The sequence below is a fragment of the Talpa europaea genome (assembly GCF_964194135.1).
Source record: "Talpa europaea genome assembly, chromosome: 4".
NCBI lineage: Eukaryota > Metazoa > Chordata > Mammalia > Eulipotyphla > Talpidae > Talpa > Talpa europaea.
In genome coordinates this window covers 21,973,218-21,992,853 of record NC_140070.1, presented here as the reverse complement: position 1 = coordinate 21,992,853, position 19,636 = coordinate 21,973,218, and the positions used below count along the sequence as shown (strand labels likewise).

Genomic DNA, 19,636 nt, shown 5'->3' with positions numbered 1-19,636 from the left:
CAGACCTTGTCATCTCTATTTACGGTGACAGCCGCTTGTGTCATTCTTAAAAAAATAAGTGTTCCAAATATTTTTTTTATATCACAGTTATTTAAGTCTCTAGTTCCAAATCAGTTTCTTTAAAACAATATATTTATAAGTCTGCATTCAATAGCAAGCTACAATAAAGAGCCCCTTTAGAACAAAGCCATAAACCTCTGAACAAAACAACTATATCAACTGTTAAAAATAAATATAATATGAAGAGTTGGACAGTAATGCTCTCAAGAGATTACAGAAGTGAAATCCAGAATTCTAAATCTAAGAGAAGCAAGAAAGAGAGTAACATCTAAAAATTTGATGTATCTGAGTATATCTGTGGATACCTGGTTTTTCATTTGTTGTGGTTTTGATGAGTAGATGTGTGGTAATAATAACATGCTGATTTGGCAGTTACCCAGTTGAGTGATGTTTTAGTTTGTGCACAAAGAATACATTAGATCAGAGTAATTACAGCCATGGTTAGGATAGTGAAAACTTAATCTTCTTAATTTGGGTAAATAGTAGAAACACTGTTAAATTTCTGGAAATGATTCTTAAGATAGAACTATGAAAACACAAATAAGAATCACTTACCACTATCACAAAGGAAATATTTTATAGAACATAGTTCTCTGAAGCACATAACATTTCACTGAATTTTTTTTACTATTTTGAATAAGTAGTTATAATAATAATTATTTGAGAGGTTATATGTGTTAAATATTTTACAAATTTGCATGAAATTTGCCATTGCAGGCATTCCAGTATTTTGACATAAGGTCAGTGTTGCATTTTTCATCATTATTTTTAACACTTTGTAGAGCAGCAGGCACACACATTAGGTTCTAAATAAACAGTCTCTTCTGGTTTTGAACTACATTAGTAAATGATCTATGGTCTTTTTAATAAACTGTTTCTTGGCCCAGTATAGTTTTCAGACAGGTGTAATGTGCCTGAACCCCTAGTAGTGCTGAATCTAGCCTGCCCAACCTTCCCTCTTACAGATTTTTAAATAAAAAAGTGCTGTGCTCTAGGCACTTGAGATTTCAAATTTATCTAAATTCCAAGTCGGTGTTTGAAACAGATGTAGAACTAACAGCACAGAACTCTGCTACTTATATTGGGCCCCATACCAGTAGCGCTGGTGTCACCTCAGAGCTTAATAGAAATGCAGAATTTTATTTTTTAATTTAAATTTATTTATTCATATATATTTTACATCATTGTTCCTTTTTAAACAATGTTTGCCTTTTTTCCCCCTCTAAGGCATAGCCCCCATACAATATCCTCCACCAATGCACCCGTGCACCATCACCTCAGTCCCCTGTGCTCCTCCCTCCCTCCTTCTGATTCTTCTCTCCCACCCCCTTCTCCTGCAGGATGTCTCTTCTGTATAATTGTTTTTGTTGTGTTGTGTTTTGTATTATTATTTTCCCCCTTATGTCTTATTTGGTTCCTGTATATTCCTCCTATAAGAAATGCAGAATTTTAGACCTTACCATATACCTAGCAAATCAGAATCTGCACTTTCTGCATTTTCACAAGATCCTCCCATCTTTTATATGGCTAGTAGAGTGTGAGAAGCACTGATGTAGAGGTCTACATTCAAACCTTGACTGAGTCTTTGAGCATAGAAACATTTTGAAGAAGGGGTGTTTCTGCCAACAACAGTGAATGAGTTGGTTAGTGTTGTTTTTTAATGTGTTTTTTTTTAATAGTTTTTACAAGTTTCATGTTTTCTGTTTCATTTCAAGGTATCTATGCTGTGGATGGAAGAGGCTTCCCTCAGGAGGACACCACTGACCATTTGTTCCCATTTCCTTTTGACTGGATAAGAATATAAATTGATTATGCTTTTCGAAGCCATTGCTTAAAACCTAACATTTTTTTAATGCAGTATACAAATTGTTTCGACTAATACAAATTCCTGTTAAATATTAAAAGTAATTATGGTTTTATGAATTAAGGATGGAAATATCTTCTGTCATGAAGAACTAGGAATAAATTCATGGGCTGGGTTTTCACCCAAATATTTGGGTAGCACAACTTAACAGATAAAAAGCCCATCAACCATCTGATTTTCAGCCTAGAAAACTGAGACTATGAAGATACTGACACTTAAAAGATATGTCACAGCATAATGATAAGCTTTATTTGTAAAACTGATTAGTTACTGTAGGGGGCGGTATCAAATAAGACTGGTTTATTACCTCTGAGGTAACGTCAGCCTTAGACTCAGTGAACTAAAGTGACTGAATTCATTACCAAGTCCAAGTTGGCTACACTTGAAGATCAGTATCCCCTCCCCCCCCCCCCTTTTTTTTTTGACAGACTTTAATCTAATTCTAGCCTTCATTCCCTGCTAGAAAAGAAGTATGATTATGAAAGCTTGAACTCACTGATAAGCAACAGGCTAGACAATTTTTGTTAGCACTAATACATTTCTATTACATTAGAAACATTTTTCCTCTTTTAATCTTAATTTGGGAAAAATATGTACTAACAATTCTAAATATTGTTTTATATTCTTTTGCCAGTTGACTTTTTAAAAAATCTCTCTTTAGTTTCTTTCTCCTATTGTGAACATAGCAAAAATATTGAACTTCCTCTAAGAATCCTTGATAGGCCAGTAGATTAATTCTCCATTAACATTTTTTATGTCCTCTCATCAGAAATATGACAGTTAAACGATGTGTCTTCAAATACCTATTAAAAGTAAATTATGCAAATCACTAAACAAAAATCATACATGTTTGGAAATTTAGTTCACCATGAACTAAATGATATGCTGCCTGGAAATTGAGTTTCAGATAAATTAAAATGGTGTTTGTTGATGCCAAAATATCTGGCTTCAGTAAATATACTAAGAAGCTCTGTGCCTTGTATGCACTATTTTAAAAAGTTTTATTTTTTTTTAATTTGAATGTTTTGTAAATGTTAGCAGTTAGAATAAACTGCAATTTTTGTTACTGATTTTGAGAATTTAGAGCAGATTACCTTTTAAAACTATATAGTTTAGGAACTGGTATTTAATCAAAGAGAAAATGGTATTAAACTTTTCGAAATCTGAGTAAGACAAAAATTCAACATAAAATAGATTAGAGGATAATGGAGTGATCCTTGGAGTAAAAGATCCTTGCAATTACTCATACTATGAAGATTTTTATATGAATTAATGAAAGAACCAGTATGAGCTTAATCCATTTTATAGATTGAGTGCACATCTTTGAACAATAGGATGAGTCTTTTTCAGATTTTTTTTAAAAGCTAAACATTTTGATCTGACAATCTGTTTCATGAACTCTCAGATAATACATTTTTACTTTTATCTTACTTAAAGCACTTGTTGGTCATTTTTCATTACCTGAAGTGCCAGGTTGGAACCTATAGCTACTGCTAAAAGTCTTAAAGGCAACAGCATTATGTGATATATTAAGAATTATATGCAGCCTGATTTTTTTTCAAAGCACAGCATTATAGCTGTTTTTATGGACAAGATTCTGTCAGGTATTCCCTTTTAAAATAGAGGCTAGGGGAAAAAGGGGGGATTTTTATTCTTTAGCCTGGTAGAGTACTGTTTATTTTTTCCCCTTTAGGTCTTTCATGTGATTATTAAGGTACATAAGTCAATACTCATTAGAATCATATTTGAAAACCTTTCTGAAAAATAAATTTTTCCCCACTAAGTTGTAATGATACCCTTTTTGATTTCATGCAATGAATAATGTAGTTTTTTTGAGATTATAATTTGTAGAAATGACATTTCATTAGCTATGCAGTATATTATCTTAGTGGGTAAAGCATCAAAGAGACCTACATTTTGTATATATTTATAAAATGTTCTTAAAAACAATTTACTTTAAAAAACCTTATTGAATTCAAACTTGAAGACACCTTTATACATCAACTGTCCTGATTAGTGCATTAAACTGGTGATAGTGATTCTTCCTGTTTTTAGAAATCATGCCATATAGCTATCAATCTTTAAGAAAATTTTCATTTAAAAATACTGTACAAATGCTTCATATACATTAGTTATTTGCCATGTGCAGTCAGAGTTTGTTTTTTCCAAGAAAAAGAAAAATTGCATATAAATACAATGAGACATTCCAGGAAGTGGTTACCCACTAACACCCTGTTACACCCAAATAAAGTCTGGTTTATTACATTCATTAGCTGTTTATATGAAATTGCCTTTGCTCTGACAATCTAACTTTCTTTAAAGAGGTACTTTTTCCTAATGGTCTGCCAGAGATAGTACAGGCTAAATTCATGTCTACAACCTGGTTATAACATAGTCTTTTGAGAAAAGGTGGATGAGGGGGTAGGGTAAATACTCAGTAGTAAAATAAGTCTGAGTACTACTAGAAAGAATATAAAACTGAGTACACTACAATCAGCAGAAAACTACTGGAAACATGGCATTTGTTTGACCAAAAAACTATCTTCCCTAGGGAAATCAAATACAAGATTAACCAAATTTATAAAAAATTAAGCTAGTAATCATGTGAGTCATGTGTCAAGAAAACCACCTGTGAAAAACTTACTCCATTATACTAGAATTAGACAAGTTTCCTTATCCTTGAAATACATGTAAGCTTGCTGGACTGATTACAAAATTAAACTGTATACTTTGGTATACTCTTGATATTTATCCAATACTTACAAAATAATGGCTCTAGAATTGCAATGAGTTAAAAAAAAACCCCTACAACCCATATACAAACCACATTAATACCATGATGCTGTAACTTCCAGAACAACCATTCCACTCACCCTCACAGCTGGCAAATTTACTTACTGTGAAAATTCTTGTCCAAAGTGACATCTCAACAGGTTTTCACAAATAAAGTTGTCCTGCCCTAAATACTACTAGGCTTAATTCCAAATGTAGCCTGCACTCCTTTCAACATATCTAGCCAGTTTAGAACAAATTTCCTTTTACAAGCAGACCATGCTATAGACTTAAGTATGTTACTATTTACAGATAACACTTTTTTAAACTTTGTCTTGGTGAAAATTCAGATTCCAATTCTTAACAAAAGCTGTGCAATTTTATTGTCACTTACTAAAAGCATTAAATACACACCAACATTAGAGAAGTCTTGAATTCAAAATTATTTCACTAGATTTTAGAATCTTGTTAGACACAGGAAAATGTTTTATAATGGTGCAAAAAAATAACCCAACTCTTTACACGCACACATGCGTGCATGGGGGCAGACACACACACAAATTCAAACTGTGTTTTCCTTTTTGCCACATGGAGACATTGTTTTATAGTGGTGTCCTGACTTGTAGTGAGTTATCATCACTAATGGGATGAGTTCAAGTAGACTTGTTTCAAAGGAATGGTCTGTGAATCAAGAACTATGAAGTATTTCCCAGTAGCATGTTCAGTATAGCAGGCAGCTTTGAAACACCATAATTTTTCTCTCCTCAAAAGAGAATTAAACAATGTACCCCACTAGAATGCAGTCTAAGTAACTAGCTTAACCTCTTAACACATTTATGTTCTTGTATCTAGAAGTTCAAATTTGAGAGTGTGGACGATACCAATAGAGGCAACTTGAAGTTACTTGTAGTCCTTTCTTACTGCAGGAAATGACAGCAAAAACTGGTAACAATGCCCGAAGACAGATCCTTGATGTTCATAGCCAGTATTCAGTAGTATTTAATTTTCAATTGGGGAATGGGGGGGGGGGTGGTTGGGGGACAGGAATCATCAGTTTGAGTTGGTTTCTGAGTAACAAACGAAAGGAAGGCTTTTTGATAAGTGCTTTTAAGCTCTGATTTATACATAGAGCTCATTGCTCAGAAAGGACAGTAGTAGTGGTATATAATATGAAAACAAACTGATTTACGTTGCATCTTCAAGGGAAGGATTAACAATATAAGGAGCTCAAATCTGACCTGTATTAATACTCAATAGTTCTTGTTTGGAGGATAAAGGTGATTAATCAAATTGAGAAAAAGGACATAATGCTCCAAAATACATTAGTGCTGAATTAAGAACTGATTATCACTGACAGCTTTAGTTCTGTTTTTAATCCAAGTATGAAAGCAAGACAATTAAGTTTAATTTCATGTCTTTTTCTGTCAGTTGTAGCCTCCTAAAACCTAACATTAAAAGCATCTTAAATGACCCAATCATTTAGTGTGAAAGTTTTGAATATTAAAAAAAATTAACACCTTAGTAAAAAAACATTTTAGAAGTTCTTTAAACAAAGAGAATATGGATGAACTCCAGAATTGCTACAAAAACGCAACCAAAGGACAGTCTGTTTGTGTGTGTACAGCTGGAGTATGAATTTTTGTTTAGTCTTTCTACATGGTCTGCAGCAATTGATCAAAAAATGAATGGCCTTAACTTTATTTTGTCTGGACATATTCCTTTGGGCTGTTGCATTAAAGAATATTAGCTCACCATTAGTACATTAATAAATGCTTTTTCTTGGCTAACAGGTCACTCATAAATGTTCTGGTTGCAGCCTCATTTTCATTTTTGTTTTATAGTTATAGTGATGAGATTCTAATTTCCTAATTCTCACCATTGTTTTCCATAAATTGGAAATATTATCATGAGTGCTTAGTCTGCTTCGTCAACGTGTATTTTATCTTTTTTTAGCATAAGTATCATTGAATGATAAACACCATTACTTTACCATGTAGTTAAATAACACAATGACAATCCATTGCTCCAGTGCACCTTAAAGCACATCAAAGTGCACTTTTCTTAACATAATGGATATGAGTTGGTAACAGGAAAAAAAGACATTTGTGGTAGACACGGCACTCCAAATACTGTTAAGCCAAATCTGCACCACTGATGATGTAGACACCATGATGTAGCACACCAGCAAGGTGAAATGAGGACATAGGCGGTTTCTATACAGCTACTCAACTTTACCATTGTAGTACAAAAATAGTCAGACAGTACATTTATAAGTGTGACTGCATTCCAGTAAAACTTTATTTTATGAACACTGAAATTTGAATTTCATATAATTTTCACATCAGGAAATATTGTTTCTCCCCCCAGCCATTTTAAAACTGTAAAAACCATTCTCATCTCTTCGGCCATACAAAAACAGACAGCAGGCTGATTTTAGCCTACAGGCCATAGTTTGCTGACCCTTGCTCTAGCAGATTTAACGGAACACGGTGAGTCAAGAATTAATGGCTCCGGAACACTAAAGATTATTAGCTTAATATCGTATATCTGAAAGCTAAATTTAGTAAAGGTCAGAATGTTCTTATAGAAGTTATAAAATATTTTTTAGAGACACAAACCAATATTAGTACAAGGTATGAAATTTCAGGAACTATGCAGACTATTGAAAAGGCAATCTTTAAAATTCCTGTTTTTAAGTAGGTAAAGATTAAAATAAAAGAAACCATTAGGTATCTGCTAGATGTATCAACTTCAAAAAGAAACCACACTAAGTTATACCAAATGCATTTACTTTCTAAGTCTTTCGGAATAAGTGATTTCTGGAAAGGATAGAAAAAAATTCTTAATATCTAGTTGAGGTATTCATAAAGAATAAGCCAACACTGTAAAAATGCAAAAGGCTCAAATTGATTTTTCAATTAAAAGGCTAATAACTAGTAACAGTTAATGAAGTTAGTTTTTCAGTTATACAAAATAAAAAACATCCCCAAATAACTATTTCTAAAACAAATTACCAGTCATCAACATATATATGAAAACATTTCTGAAGCCTTTATTTACAAAAGCTTTAAAAACAAATAATACCCTCTGTTTTGCAAATAATATTTCGTTTAAAAAGGACCATCCAATTACAGCATTGTAATATCATGAATAAAGAATGTACAAGAGAAACAAACCAATGTGGCTAACATTTGGAGATTTGCTAGTATTACTGATTGAAGTGTAGGTAACACACATCATCACTTGCAGTCCATCATTTCAGGGTAGTTAATGATTACCAAAAAGTCTTCCTACACATGCTGTGGTCTGGTCACATATTCTGCATGGCTAAATATTTCACAGTCTCTTTTGTCAATATATATAAAATAGATTGCAAAGATATACACAAAAAAATAAACAAGCATTACACTCCTCAGGTAACTTTATTAGTTTTATGTGTGTGTGTGTGTGTGTATGTGGCTAACACATATATACATATATATTGCTTATATATATCGATATACTTTTTGTATTTTGTTTTTTTTGCACCAAATTGCTCCATCATTTAGTAACAACTATGAAAGCACAATTTTTTGTCTTTTAATTTGGTACAAAATATACCTAAAGACTTGCTATCTTTGGACTTTAATGAAATTGATTTGTGGAATTAACAAATCAAGAGCATCATAAGTATGGCTATAAAATCAAAAAGAAATTTTAAAATAAGGGTAAACAGTGATGGAATAAAAGAAGCAGATCAAGGGAAGTGTGCTATCATAAAATAACTGCAGCTTATTTGGATACCAGTTTTCTGGCCGGTAACTAAACATCCAATCACAAGGGGTTCTCCTGAAGGGTGTAAAGCTGGTTTGAAAAACTGTTCAGTCACAGAGCAGCCTACACATGCCAATTAGAAACTGACAGACACTATATGTGCTTGGAAGATTAAAACACTACATACAGAAACAGCAGTTACTAAGTTCCTCAGTAGTTTTGTCTTTTTGTAGTCTTGCTGAATCAACCGTCTGCACGATGTATGGTGCTATATTCTATGGGTCAAAAACAAGTAAATACTGTATTAAGTTGGCAGATGGTCATTTTTCCAGCTAAGAGTGAGAAAATCCAAAATTTCCAATAAAACAGAGGATATGAGTCAGAATCACTCTCTAAAGTGCAAAATTGATGGTCCACAATCTCAAATAGCTAAAACTCCTGTAGAATGGAAGGGAGACATGAAATAGGGAAATAAATTACAGTCAGTGCTAGTTAATTTAGGAAAAGGGACAAACAAACCAAGCTCAAGTAGGTAAAGTTTATCAAAATATTCAGTATGATGTAGCTTTTCCCACTCTCCGTCACACATGCCTGTTAACAAGTATATTAAGGCCAAATTTAACCTGAATGTTTTTCTATTTATTAAAGAGCTGAGATGGGAAGATCATACTAAGTACTGAAAGGGAAAAAATAAAATAGGCTATGGAAAAAAAAAGTATTGTCTACTGTTCAAGGGATTCAACCAGAGATAAAACCTATATACAAGCATGTGTGCATCTCAAATAAAATAAAAACAAAAGGACTATTTCATGTCATGACTGCTTGTTGGCTTCCTCTTCATATGCATTCCCTGTGCCATTCTGTACATAGGATGAACCAGAACCAAGGCCATACAAATGACCACAATATTTGGCATCATCAATATGATCTTCAAAGAACATCTAAAAAGGAATTTTGGAAAAAAAAAAAAAAGAAGATAATTTTAACCAAAAAGAACCACTGGTAATTTATATGTAAGCACTGACTGTTCATTCACTATGATGACAGCTCTATTCTATGGTGTCCCTTTGCGGCAACACATTTAAATTCAATGAATAAGACTGACTCTCAAGTACAGAGCTCTAAAGAAAAAAGATCACAGAAAATGTATAAATGCACATCTTTCCTATTAACATTTACAACACTTTAATGAAAACCTGTAATCATGGAAATATGGCAGACTTTTATTCCATTAATTTAACGATATTAAATGGTAAGAATGAATGAAAACAGCCAATGATGGTGGTTGTGGTGGGCAGAGTTTAGGTATGTTATGTAGCTTTGCGTCTATGTGCAAGGCTGAATTGGCAACAACACTCAAAACCTAAATATGTCCTGGACAGTAAAACATAAATCTTCATACTAGGTTACTATCACTGGAGAAGCCAAGAAAAATAAAGATAACAAATAAATAGCAGAGAATCCACCATTATTTGAACCATAAGGGAATATTTTTAAATGTAGGGCTGAAAGCCCAAAGATTTTAATTCTCTAATATATATAGCACTGGGAATAGGTACAAAACAAAATATTTACGTATAAAGACACAGTCTAAATCACTTCCAAATCAGTACCACCTGGCAAAACAGCTATTTATGCTTTGTATTATTAAGTTTTCTACAAAAAGTTTGAAATTCCCAGAATTCCCAGTCAATTCTTTAATGTGGAAGAGTATAGATTCAAAATAATTCTAGAGTAAATACTTTTCAAAAAGAAAAATTTTTATAAGCAAAAAGGCCATTCTATTTTGCTTTTACACAAGGCTCTTTTCTTTGCATTTACCTATAGTGTAACCTAAGAGCAGACTTGGGTTCATTAAATTTCGTTCTTCTGTTACTATAAAAAATCTTTACCTTTGAGGAACTGGTCTTTCCTTCTGCCTCTTATGGATAGTCTGACCATTATAATTTTTGGTTCAACAACTTCAGATGCAACCCCTTTAGAATTCAAAATTTCCTTGTAAGACTCAATCTACTAAAAAATCCAAGTCCTACTCTGTAAATTCTTAAAATACGACATGAACAAATAGCATTTTTACTAGTGATTTCATGCCTAAGAGATGACAATGCCAAAGAAACTTAACATCTAGATTTCTTGACTTGGTAGAAGCAGCACTGATGTAGTCAATAGGAAGAAGTCTGGAGTTCCTCACTAATAATTATCTTAGGTAAAAGTTACTAGGCTTTGGCTTCAGTTTTCTCATCCAAGAAATAATATGTGGCTAGACCTCATGATTTCTAAAGCAGGCTGATCTTTTAAGTTTTTTAATTTACAAAGATCCTATTTTCTCATTTCCCTATCAACTACATTTCAAGATGACTTGTTTTTTTACTATTGTCCCTCAAGTGTAGTGATTTCTATAGTACCTCTAATTATATTTTCACCTAAAAAAGTACTTAATTCTCCAAAAACTTTTGTCCTAAGATTTTTAATGTTCTCAACCTAACAACCAAGAAAAAGGCACTGATGTCTTCATACTTCTCTCATTTTGAAAAAGGCCATTCCTGTGAGCAAGGAATCAGATCCTGCCTGATGCTGTGGTCCTATCCGTTCCAGCTCTAACTGTTCAGCAACTTCCTGTAAACCACCCTAGAAGAAACAAAAATTGCCTGTCAAGAGAAAAACATTGTAATGTCTGAAGTCACAAATTACATAACGTAGACACTGACCAAAATATAAATGAACTTTAGTATATAAAAAAAGGACCTTATAAAAACTGGCAATAAACAGAGAATGTGAATTACCACTACTGTGACATACAATTTAAAAGAAGTTTATAATTTAACAGAAATCCTAATTGGGATTCTAATTGGGAAAATTCATCATCATGTATTTTACACCTTGTGACAAGTAACTTTTTTAGAGATTTGGGGGAAGCAGATCATAACAAGATAACAGGCATACAGGGTATCATTTATCAAAGTCAATCTATATAGCAATTACTAAGAAACTGCAGGCAGTAACTTTCAAGTTTTCTTAAGCTCTGGCCAACACTAAATAAGTGTTGTAAAGCAAAACTATTATGACTAATTAAATAGTCAAAACTTCACTAAGTGCTTAACTATGCTTCTATTAGTAAAAAAGGAAGAATATGTTTTTAAGAGTACAACTGCCTGAAAGGCTATGTCAATACTGCTAGGGTTAAAAAGAAATATATTAAGAATGAAAGACAGGGAAGAATAAAAGAAGGAACAAGGAAGGGAGCGAAAGAGAAAAAAAGGAGGCAATGGGGAGGTGAGCATGAGAGGAGAAAAAGAAAGCAAAGAACAAACGTTAGACCAAGAACAAAACAAAAACTAAGAAATTTCTCTCTAAATTAAGGTCTCTAGTCCCAAACTAGCCCTTCTCTATATCACAGGTTGAAACAACACAGCTGTTGCTTCTGTGCTAAAAATAGCATGAGGATTAGGTTTCTCACCAGCTGCTTAGGAGAGTAAGGAATATGGTCACTCAGTTTGGTTGACTATAGGTCAAAAACCACCTTTTGTCACTAACCTAAACTTTAAAATAATAGTGTATTTAGAATATCTGATATACTTGGGACTTTTCCAATAATATACACAACAATTCTTTGGTTCTCTGTTCCCCAAAACTGTCATTGTATAGACATGCCTAATTTTTAAAATCATTTCCAAAATCAAATGACAATATTTAGGCCTTAGATTCTTAGCAGGGAGCCAAGTGAGATTCCATAGTAAGGATATGTGACTATAAAGGTTCACTAGAGTAACAGCTAGAAATCTCTATAAATTGCAGAGGATTCTGCTGCTCTTAAGTGCAACAAATACAGAATAAACGTTCTTAAAAAGCACTTTGTTATATGCTGTCTTGTATAATGAGGCCAAAAGACTGCTTCTTTTATAATTTTCAGTTTGTCAAAAAACAAGTTTCCTTATTCAATTCCTATTTTTTACCTATTTAAAAGGCACTTATGGGTACCATCTCCTGAAAGTTTATCTGCATTTCGAAATCTGTCCAACCTTGATGCAGCATCTATGAAGAAACCAGTTTATCTATATATTTTATTTACAGTTTAAAATTCAAACACACCTGCAAAAAATAAAATCATTGTATGCCTTAGCTCTGTACCACCATAGGTAAATCCATTTTCAAACTGATGAAGCATTTTTCCTTAGTAAAGAAACTTTCCTTTTGAAAGAATTAATTTCAGATGTTACAGTATGACAAAAACATTAAGCAAAGCCAGAATGTAAACTACTCCTTAGATAAGACCTAGACACTTACTATTAACAAACTGATATAATTAGGCTCCCTGCCCCCAAAAAATCCAAAACCACCTAGCCTGCTAATTTTTTGAATATGATCCTATGACTAGAAAAAAACAAAATAGTATCTAGCCAAAATATACTAAAAGGGGAAGTTGTTTTTTTTTTTTTTTTTTTTTTTTTTTGCTACATGGCTGGTTATAAAGGCACATTGCTAGCCAATACAGATTTGATCTTGTTCTGACAGATTAAGAGTGAGAAACTTTCATTATTGTGATAAAAGCCTCATTAGCTCTCACATTTCTGTGCTGGTTTATAACTGTTAATCTAGCAAGCAATGACAAAAATCAGATCCTTTGAGTTTTACTGAAAACTTAATTCTATCAAAATATATTAAAGCTTTGAAAAAGGTTTTCCAATTATTATTTTTTCAAGAGAAATAATCTAATGTTCAAAAAAATTACTGCATTTAATATAAAACTTAATAAGGCTTAAATCAAATCCCAACCTAGGATCTTATATGTCAGTAAGTCTGAACAGTGTACTGATAACAGATAAACTACTACTTACTTTGAGATTTTTGCAGCTCTTCATGAGGTACTTCACATCATAAATGACAGGAAAAAATAATCGAAGGATCTCAAAGAAGTCAAGTTCTTCTTCAGGCAAGTTAGAGTTGGTCAGGATTTTGATTAAATAGCCAAAGTCATAACCACTATGAATGAATTAATATAAGGAGGACACATAAATACCAGAGATGAAAATTAATTTTTTTCTACTATCAATTTTGAGTCGCATTATAGGCATAAAAAGAATGAACCAAAAAAAAAAAAAAAAAAAAACAGTGATTCTGCCTCTTTAAAGATACACAAAAGAGAAAAACACATCTATATTTATTTATCCAATGATAGTGGAAATTACCATCCTTTTACAGTGCTAAGATCTTGTTACCTTATCATACAGAGATACCAATATGCAGATCTACACTACCGCCCCAAGTGACCTACAGCAGATGTCTCAAAATTTAAGTATGGAAACAAAAAACAAAGATAAATGTAAAGTTGGCTAAAAAAGTCAAAAGGAAGGAAGAGTACTGGTAAAAATAATGCAGATTTTTCCATAAAAAGGTCATCTACCTTGAAATTCAAAGAGCAATTCCCTGATAAAATATTTTCACTTCCCTTAATGCAAATCAAAACTACAATGAGATACCATCTTACATGTGAGAATGGCACATATTAAAAAAACTAGCAACAACAGATGTTGGCAAGGATTTGGAGAAAAAGGAACTCTCCAACACTGCTGGTGGGAGTGCAAACTGGTCCAAGCACTATGGAGAGCTATGTGGAGGTCCTCAATCTGCTAAAAATGGAGCTTCCATATGATCCAGCAATACCACTCCTAGGTATTTACCCAAAGGACACAAAAACATTAATTCAGAAGGACACTTGCACCTCTATGTTTACTGCATCATTATTTACAATAGGTAAGCTATGGAAACAACCCAAATGCCCAAAAACAGATGACTGGATCAAGAAGATGTGGTACATATACACAATGGAATATTACTCAGCAATCAAAAAAGATAAACTCATGCCATTTGCAGCAACATGGATGGATCTGGAAGGGATCATGCTCAGGGAAATAAGCCAGAAAGAAAAAGAAAAATACCGGGTGGTCTCACTCACAGCAGGAATTTAGAAAACCTAAATAAGGGATCAGGAAAAAGACTAATTATAATAAAGTAAAAATCAAAATCAATAGGCAACTATAAACCAGAGATACACTACATGAGGGGAGAGGGGAGTAGGATCAAAACAAGAGGGGTGGAAATTTTACAGGGAAGATAACCAAGATGAAAATGTATACATTGTACAAAAATGAAAAACTATGTAAAAAACATATAAAATAAAAATAAAAAAATATTTTCACTTCCCTTACGTGATTTTATTAATAAGTATGTACTTTTTTCTCTCAAAATTCTGTTTATATCATTATGGCTCCCTAAGAAATACTACATGAATGTTGCATATGACAAAAGTGAACTGAGTAATAAAGGCTGAGAAATACTATCTACAGTATAAAATACAAACTCCTACACTCTCAAATCAAGATCTCCTACCCCATTATTTGGCTTTTTCCACAGCTGTCTCTCTTCCTACATTCATGAGCTGCAATTACACACACTCCCTTTTCCTGTGTGCCTTACAAGATCCCTTCCCTAAAAAGCCCAATTTCCATAGACTCCTTATACTACAAAATAAATATTGTTTTCTCCTGTAATTTAAAGGGCAGGAGTCTCATTTTTAAGATATCTTCTAAAAAAATCTCTGCATATAGTTGGAACTCAAAAGGAGGGGAAAAAAAAGAAAGCTTTGTTACTGGAATTAAGGAATATCAAAGGTATAAACAGAAACCTCTAAATTTCTGGCAGTTGGCGAAGAAGTAACTTTACTGCCTACAAAGTATATAAATCAATATAGCACTTGGTTACCACTAGTAAAAATAAGTTTATATTTCAGTTTAAGATTTATAAATAAGAGATTAACCTTTGCTAGAAATAGAGTAGGCTATGAATATATTTAATGACATTTAGGAGAATAAAATCTTTTAACTTGACAAATATTCAAATACATCAATCTAATCTTGTGCTAAACTCTAAGAAATGAATCCTTTCTGTTTTATTCATTTAATACCTCAGTGTATTTTGCCCAGAGTGTTTTTTGAATGAAAGAACATGTCATCTATTGTGAAAGGAGAGGATAATGCTTTCCAGTTCCTTTGTTATTCTGATGACCAGGAGAGGAAAAAAGAACTCAAATTTAAGTGTTTCTCAAATTAGCAGAGATTTAGGACTTGCTCCTCAGATACAGGCTCAAATGGAGAAAGGGTAGGTGAGAATTGGTAAGGTCAGTATCTTCAAATCAAAAAATACTATTTGGTAATATATCAAAGTTTATAATATGAATAGCACTTCACTATAATCATTCTATATGCTAAAGTGAGAAATTCTAAAGCATGAAGACAACTTTTTTTAAAATGTGTGAATTGGACCAAGTATAAAAAACATTAACATTTGCATAATATATAGTGCTTTTCAAAAACAAAAGGCCAAATAAAATCATTCCAGGGGCCACTTTTAGTTCCTGGGCTGCCAGCTTAATTTAGTTTTACTCAAACAGGAACACATTCTTTCTCTAACCTGGAAGTCTACTTTTACCAAACGGAAATAATTTCCCTTCTAGAAATTCTCTTCAACAATCAAGTTTTATATTATCACAAAGAATTTAAAATTATCAGTCCAAAGGCTGATAATTATCCTTCTAAAGGCTAGGAGACATTATATGGCAGCCATTCGCTGGAGAAACAAGCCTGAAATTGGTGATACATAGACCCAAGTGAAGTGTGAAGCAACTAGAGGCTAACACAAGTGTCATTTTCAATGCAGTCTTTTTACCTATGAAATGATAACCATTTGACCCCTTCACAAAGGACTACTCCTGAAGTCATAAGAAGTTCTGCAAAGTACTGAGTCTCAATTCCCTCCTCCTCATGTTTTTTAAACTGGATACCAGATGTTGTTAGTAGCTCTATGGAATCTTGGGCATACATGTCCTCCCTGGCAGGAGACAAAAAAGGACAACATTCAAGAGTGCCATACTTCAAACAAGCCTTTTCTCCCATCACATTTACAACGACAATATTGGAAACAACAAGTGAGGGGATTGACTTGGGTCCAACTGTTCCAATGTTTCATACATATTCAAGGAAAATACAATTTAAACATAAAGGTCATGATTTCAGGAAAGTACTCATATAGCAAACAACCACTCAATATAGCCCAATGGTGAGATTTTAATCATTACTACCTGATTCAGAATACTATAGCAGCCACCATTTTTCTCAGTTGAAGAAAGACAATGCTATGTTGCAACATACTTAAAATGTATTAAACATTTTGCTTTCCCAATTTATAGTCCATTTCAAATTTTGAAAGGTCATGTTTTCTTTTATTATGGAATTAAAAATTTCAGGATAAAAATGACTTTTAAATTCAAATACTGTAAATGTGAAGATATTTTTTGAAAAGTATCACTGCCACTCTTATAAAACCAAGTGCTTTAGATTTTTATATATTTCCAAGATAACTATACCAAATTCAGTGTAAATCTGATTCACTATACATAAAGAACTCAATTCCTAAAACTAAACTTAAAAATAAAAAGTGTTTGGGTTATATTTATTTCTCACTTACGTCAAATTAAACTTAAAATTAAACTGCCAAGTTGAAGTTCCTGGAGGATATTCTCCTTGCTCATTCATAAATGTCAGTCCTAGCTGAATTATCTTTAACAAGTCTACATTACACCGCAATAGTTGGTACTGATAGTCAGCATTGCTCCTGAATTCACCAATGGGTCTTGCAACCACACCTGGAAACTCGGTGTCCTGTAAAAGTTTTAAGATTGGTTACTAAATGGTCATAACCACCATTCTCAAATTCCTAGGATAATTAGTGACACAGATCAAAGAATCCTACTACAGATTATATTCTATTCATTTATATTCAACAATAAATTTATTTTTAATTACAAAGTCCTTTAAATTAGGAATCACATTTACTCTTCAGAACCCTAAACCTCTACAAACATGTCTTCTTTTCTTACTTTGAATATGCTAATAAAAAATTACTGTGTATAAGACATGTATGATTAATGTAACCAAGCACTCTATTCCCAAGGAAGGGGGAAGGGACATCAAAAATTCATGTTTCTCAAGGGGTATATGGAACTATGCTACAATATCTTAATGTTAAAATCAAGTTCCCTAAAGACCAAGTTTAAAGGAATGGAAAAAGGTACATATTTTCACATTACTTCTCTGAGACAAAATTTATTTAAACATGAATTTATGATGTCCCATCCCCCTTCCTTTATTGGATGCTATATGCTATGCTTTGTGTTGAGAGGAAAAAGGATCATTAAGACACTAATCCATTGCTTCAGAGAGCTAATAATCTAGATAACATAGTAGCTCTAACAGTTGTACAAGGTAATGTAGTAAAGCAGCAAAATAAAGTACACAGTCGAGGCAGACTGAATAGCATACACAAAAGCAGAGCTGTTTAAAAGTAGTGTACACAGAACTCCAGTGACAATCAAAAATAAAATAAAACTGCAGATCAACAATGACTCACTGGAAGATCTGATTTTTCTGTGTTTGTCTAGAAAGACTTCTAGAAGTTCCCTGGCTTCTAGAAGCTTATCTGGTATTATCAGTTAAGACTTAGTGTTGCTAAGGAGCTGATCTGTCACTCAGATAAGCCTTAATGGTCTTCTGTTGAATATAAATAACTTCATACTTCAACATCAGACAGTTTCTCTGTAATCATGTCTGAACATAGAAAAAAAACAATAAACATTGTCCAACTATAAAACCAACCAAACATCCTTTTCTCTCTGCAATTATTAGAGACTGTTATTTCTTTATTGCCTTAGCTTCACTTTAGTCTTTTCTCATGTAGTCAAAACTTGATAACTTAAAGAATTACCCCACCTTTCTGATGGTATTTAATATGGAACAGAGGCTTGTTTCCTTAATCCTTCCCTAAAATCACTTGACATAAGCCCAAATCCTAAGTCTTTTTAAACTCTCACTCAATTGTCCCATGGTTCCTAATGGCATGCATCTTCCCTCATTGCAATGAGTAATAAATCCAACTTGTCAAATTACATGTGTGTTCCTGCTGGACTTGGTTTGAAGACAGTGACAAAACTTAATTTTCATAATTAAATTAATCCTAAAAAAAAAAAAAAAAACCAGCTAGAAGGGCCGAACTCAATACTTTTTAAATCCCTCTTCCCCTTTTAAAAGAAGACAGATTCAGTCATAAGCATACCATAGCAACGTAATTATATTTTCGAATAACTTGACGAATTTTCTTCATCTCTTCATCCAGGTTGCAAGCCCAAACTTCACAAATTCTTTGGCTATGATCTACAGTTGCTGCTGGCATAGTGAGGGCACAAGGAAGTCTAGATGCCAAGCATCAAAATGTTATACTTGATCCAGTATTTGTTTCAAAAATACTTTATCCTTTATTTGTGTACCTGTCAAAATAAAAACCAGCTATGTCAGAAATATGAATAGTAGAATAACTGAGTAGACAGAAACCTAAGATATTATTCAAAGTACTTGATTCCTAAGAAAATCCAAGTTTAGAAAGTACTAAGGTTACAGATAATCAGAATGAAAAAAAAAAAAAAGGACAACAAAACAGGTTCCCTGGTTCTAATATCAATATTATGTAAAAACAGTGCTTTCTGGGTGTACACACTATTTTTAAAACTTTTCATTAAAGACTGCCCTGAATTCACACACCTTCCGATAGAAAGACATCGGTTTTTCAGATAAAAATCAAACGCTAAATACTGATCACACTTGACAAAATCAGATGTGTATTAGGACAAAGGTAGTGTTTGCTTTTATTCTTCATTAACAGAACATTCAAAATCTGATTTGAATTTTTAAACCCATTTGCATTCATTCAAGCCAGATTGCAGGGCACAGTTTTTTTTGTTTTTTTTTTTAAAAGAGCGCTCTCTGAGAAATAAGTATCATAAGTATCATAACCACAGAAGCAGTTCTAGCTTCATAACTACAGAAGAAAGAACACAAAAAAGTATCTACATTTCAAACTGTCTTTGGTTTCCTAAACATCAGATCATTTCCCTTAGTTATTAAACACATATACTATGTTTCTGGTCCACAAACACAGGTTTCATAGTATAAAATAACAGTACAGGCCAGCATTTTGATTCCTGGGCAGGGAAATTCCACATGTTCCTTTATTTTCACGTAAGTTTGAAAAAAAAAATATCTTCACACACACGGAAAAAAAGGGTTTTGTGAACCCTCGCCC

At 32.9% G+C, this 19,636-nt stretch overlaps 1 protein-coding gene across 2 annotated transcripts; it reads right to left on the bottom strand.

Annotated features, from left to right (window-relative positions):
- Nucleotides 1–8,833: 8,833 nt before the first annotated feature.
- On the bottom strand, nt 8,834–18,730 carry CNOT7 (CCR4-NOT transcription complex subunit 7; the record flags this gene model as incomplete). 2 transcript variants are annotated; one of them, XM_084231605.1, is made up of 6 exons in its annotated part: nt 8,834–9,390; nt 10,967–11,077; nt 13,285–13,429; nt 16,172–16,333; nt 16,970–17,163; nt 18,614–18,730. In XM_084231605.1, the coding sequence occupies 6 exons, from the start codon at nt 18,728–18,730 to the stop codon at nt 9,262–9,264; spliced, it is 858 nt and encodes a 285-aa protein (XP_084087731.1). In that variant the 3' UTR covers nt 8,834–9,261. The 2 variants fall into 2 exon arrangements, with proteins under 2 accessions (XP_084087731.1, XP_084087732.1); XM_084231606.1 differs by lacking the exon at nt 10,967–11,077.
- Between the last annotated feature and the right edge of the window lie 906 nt (nt 18,731–19,636).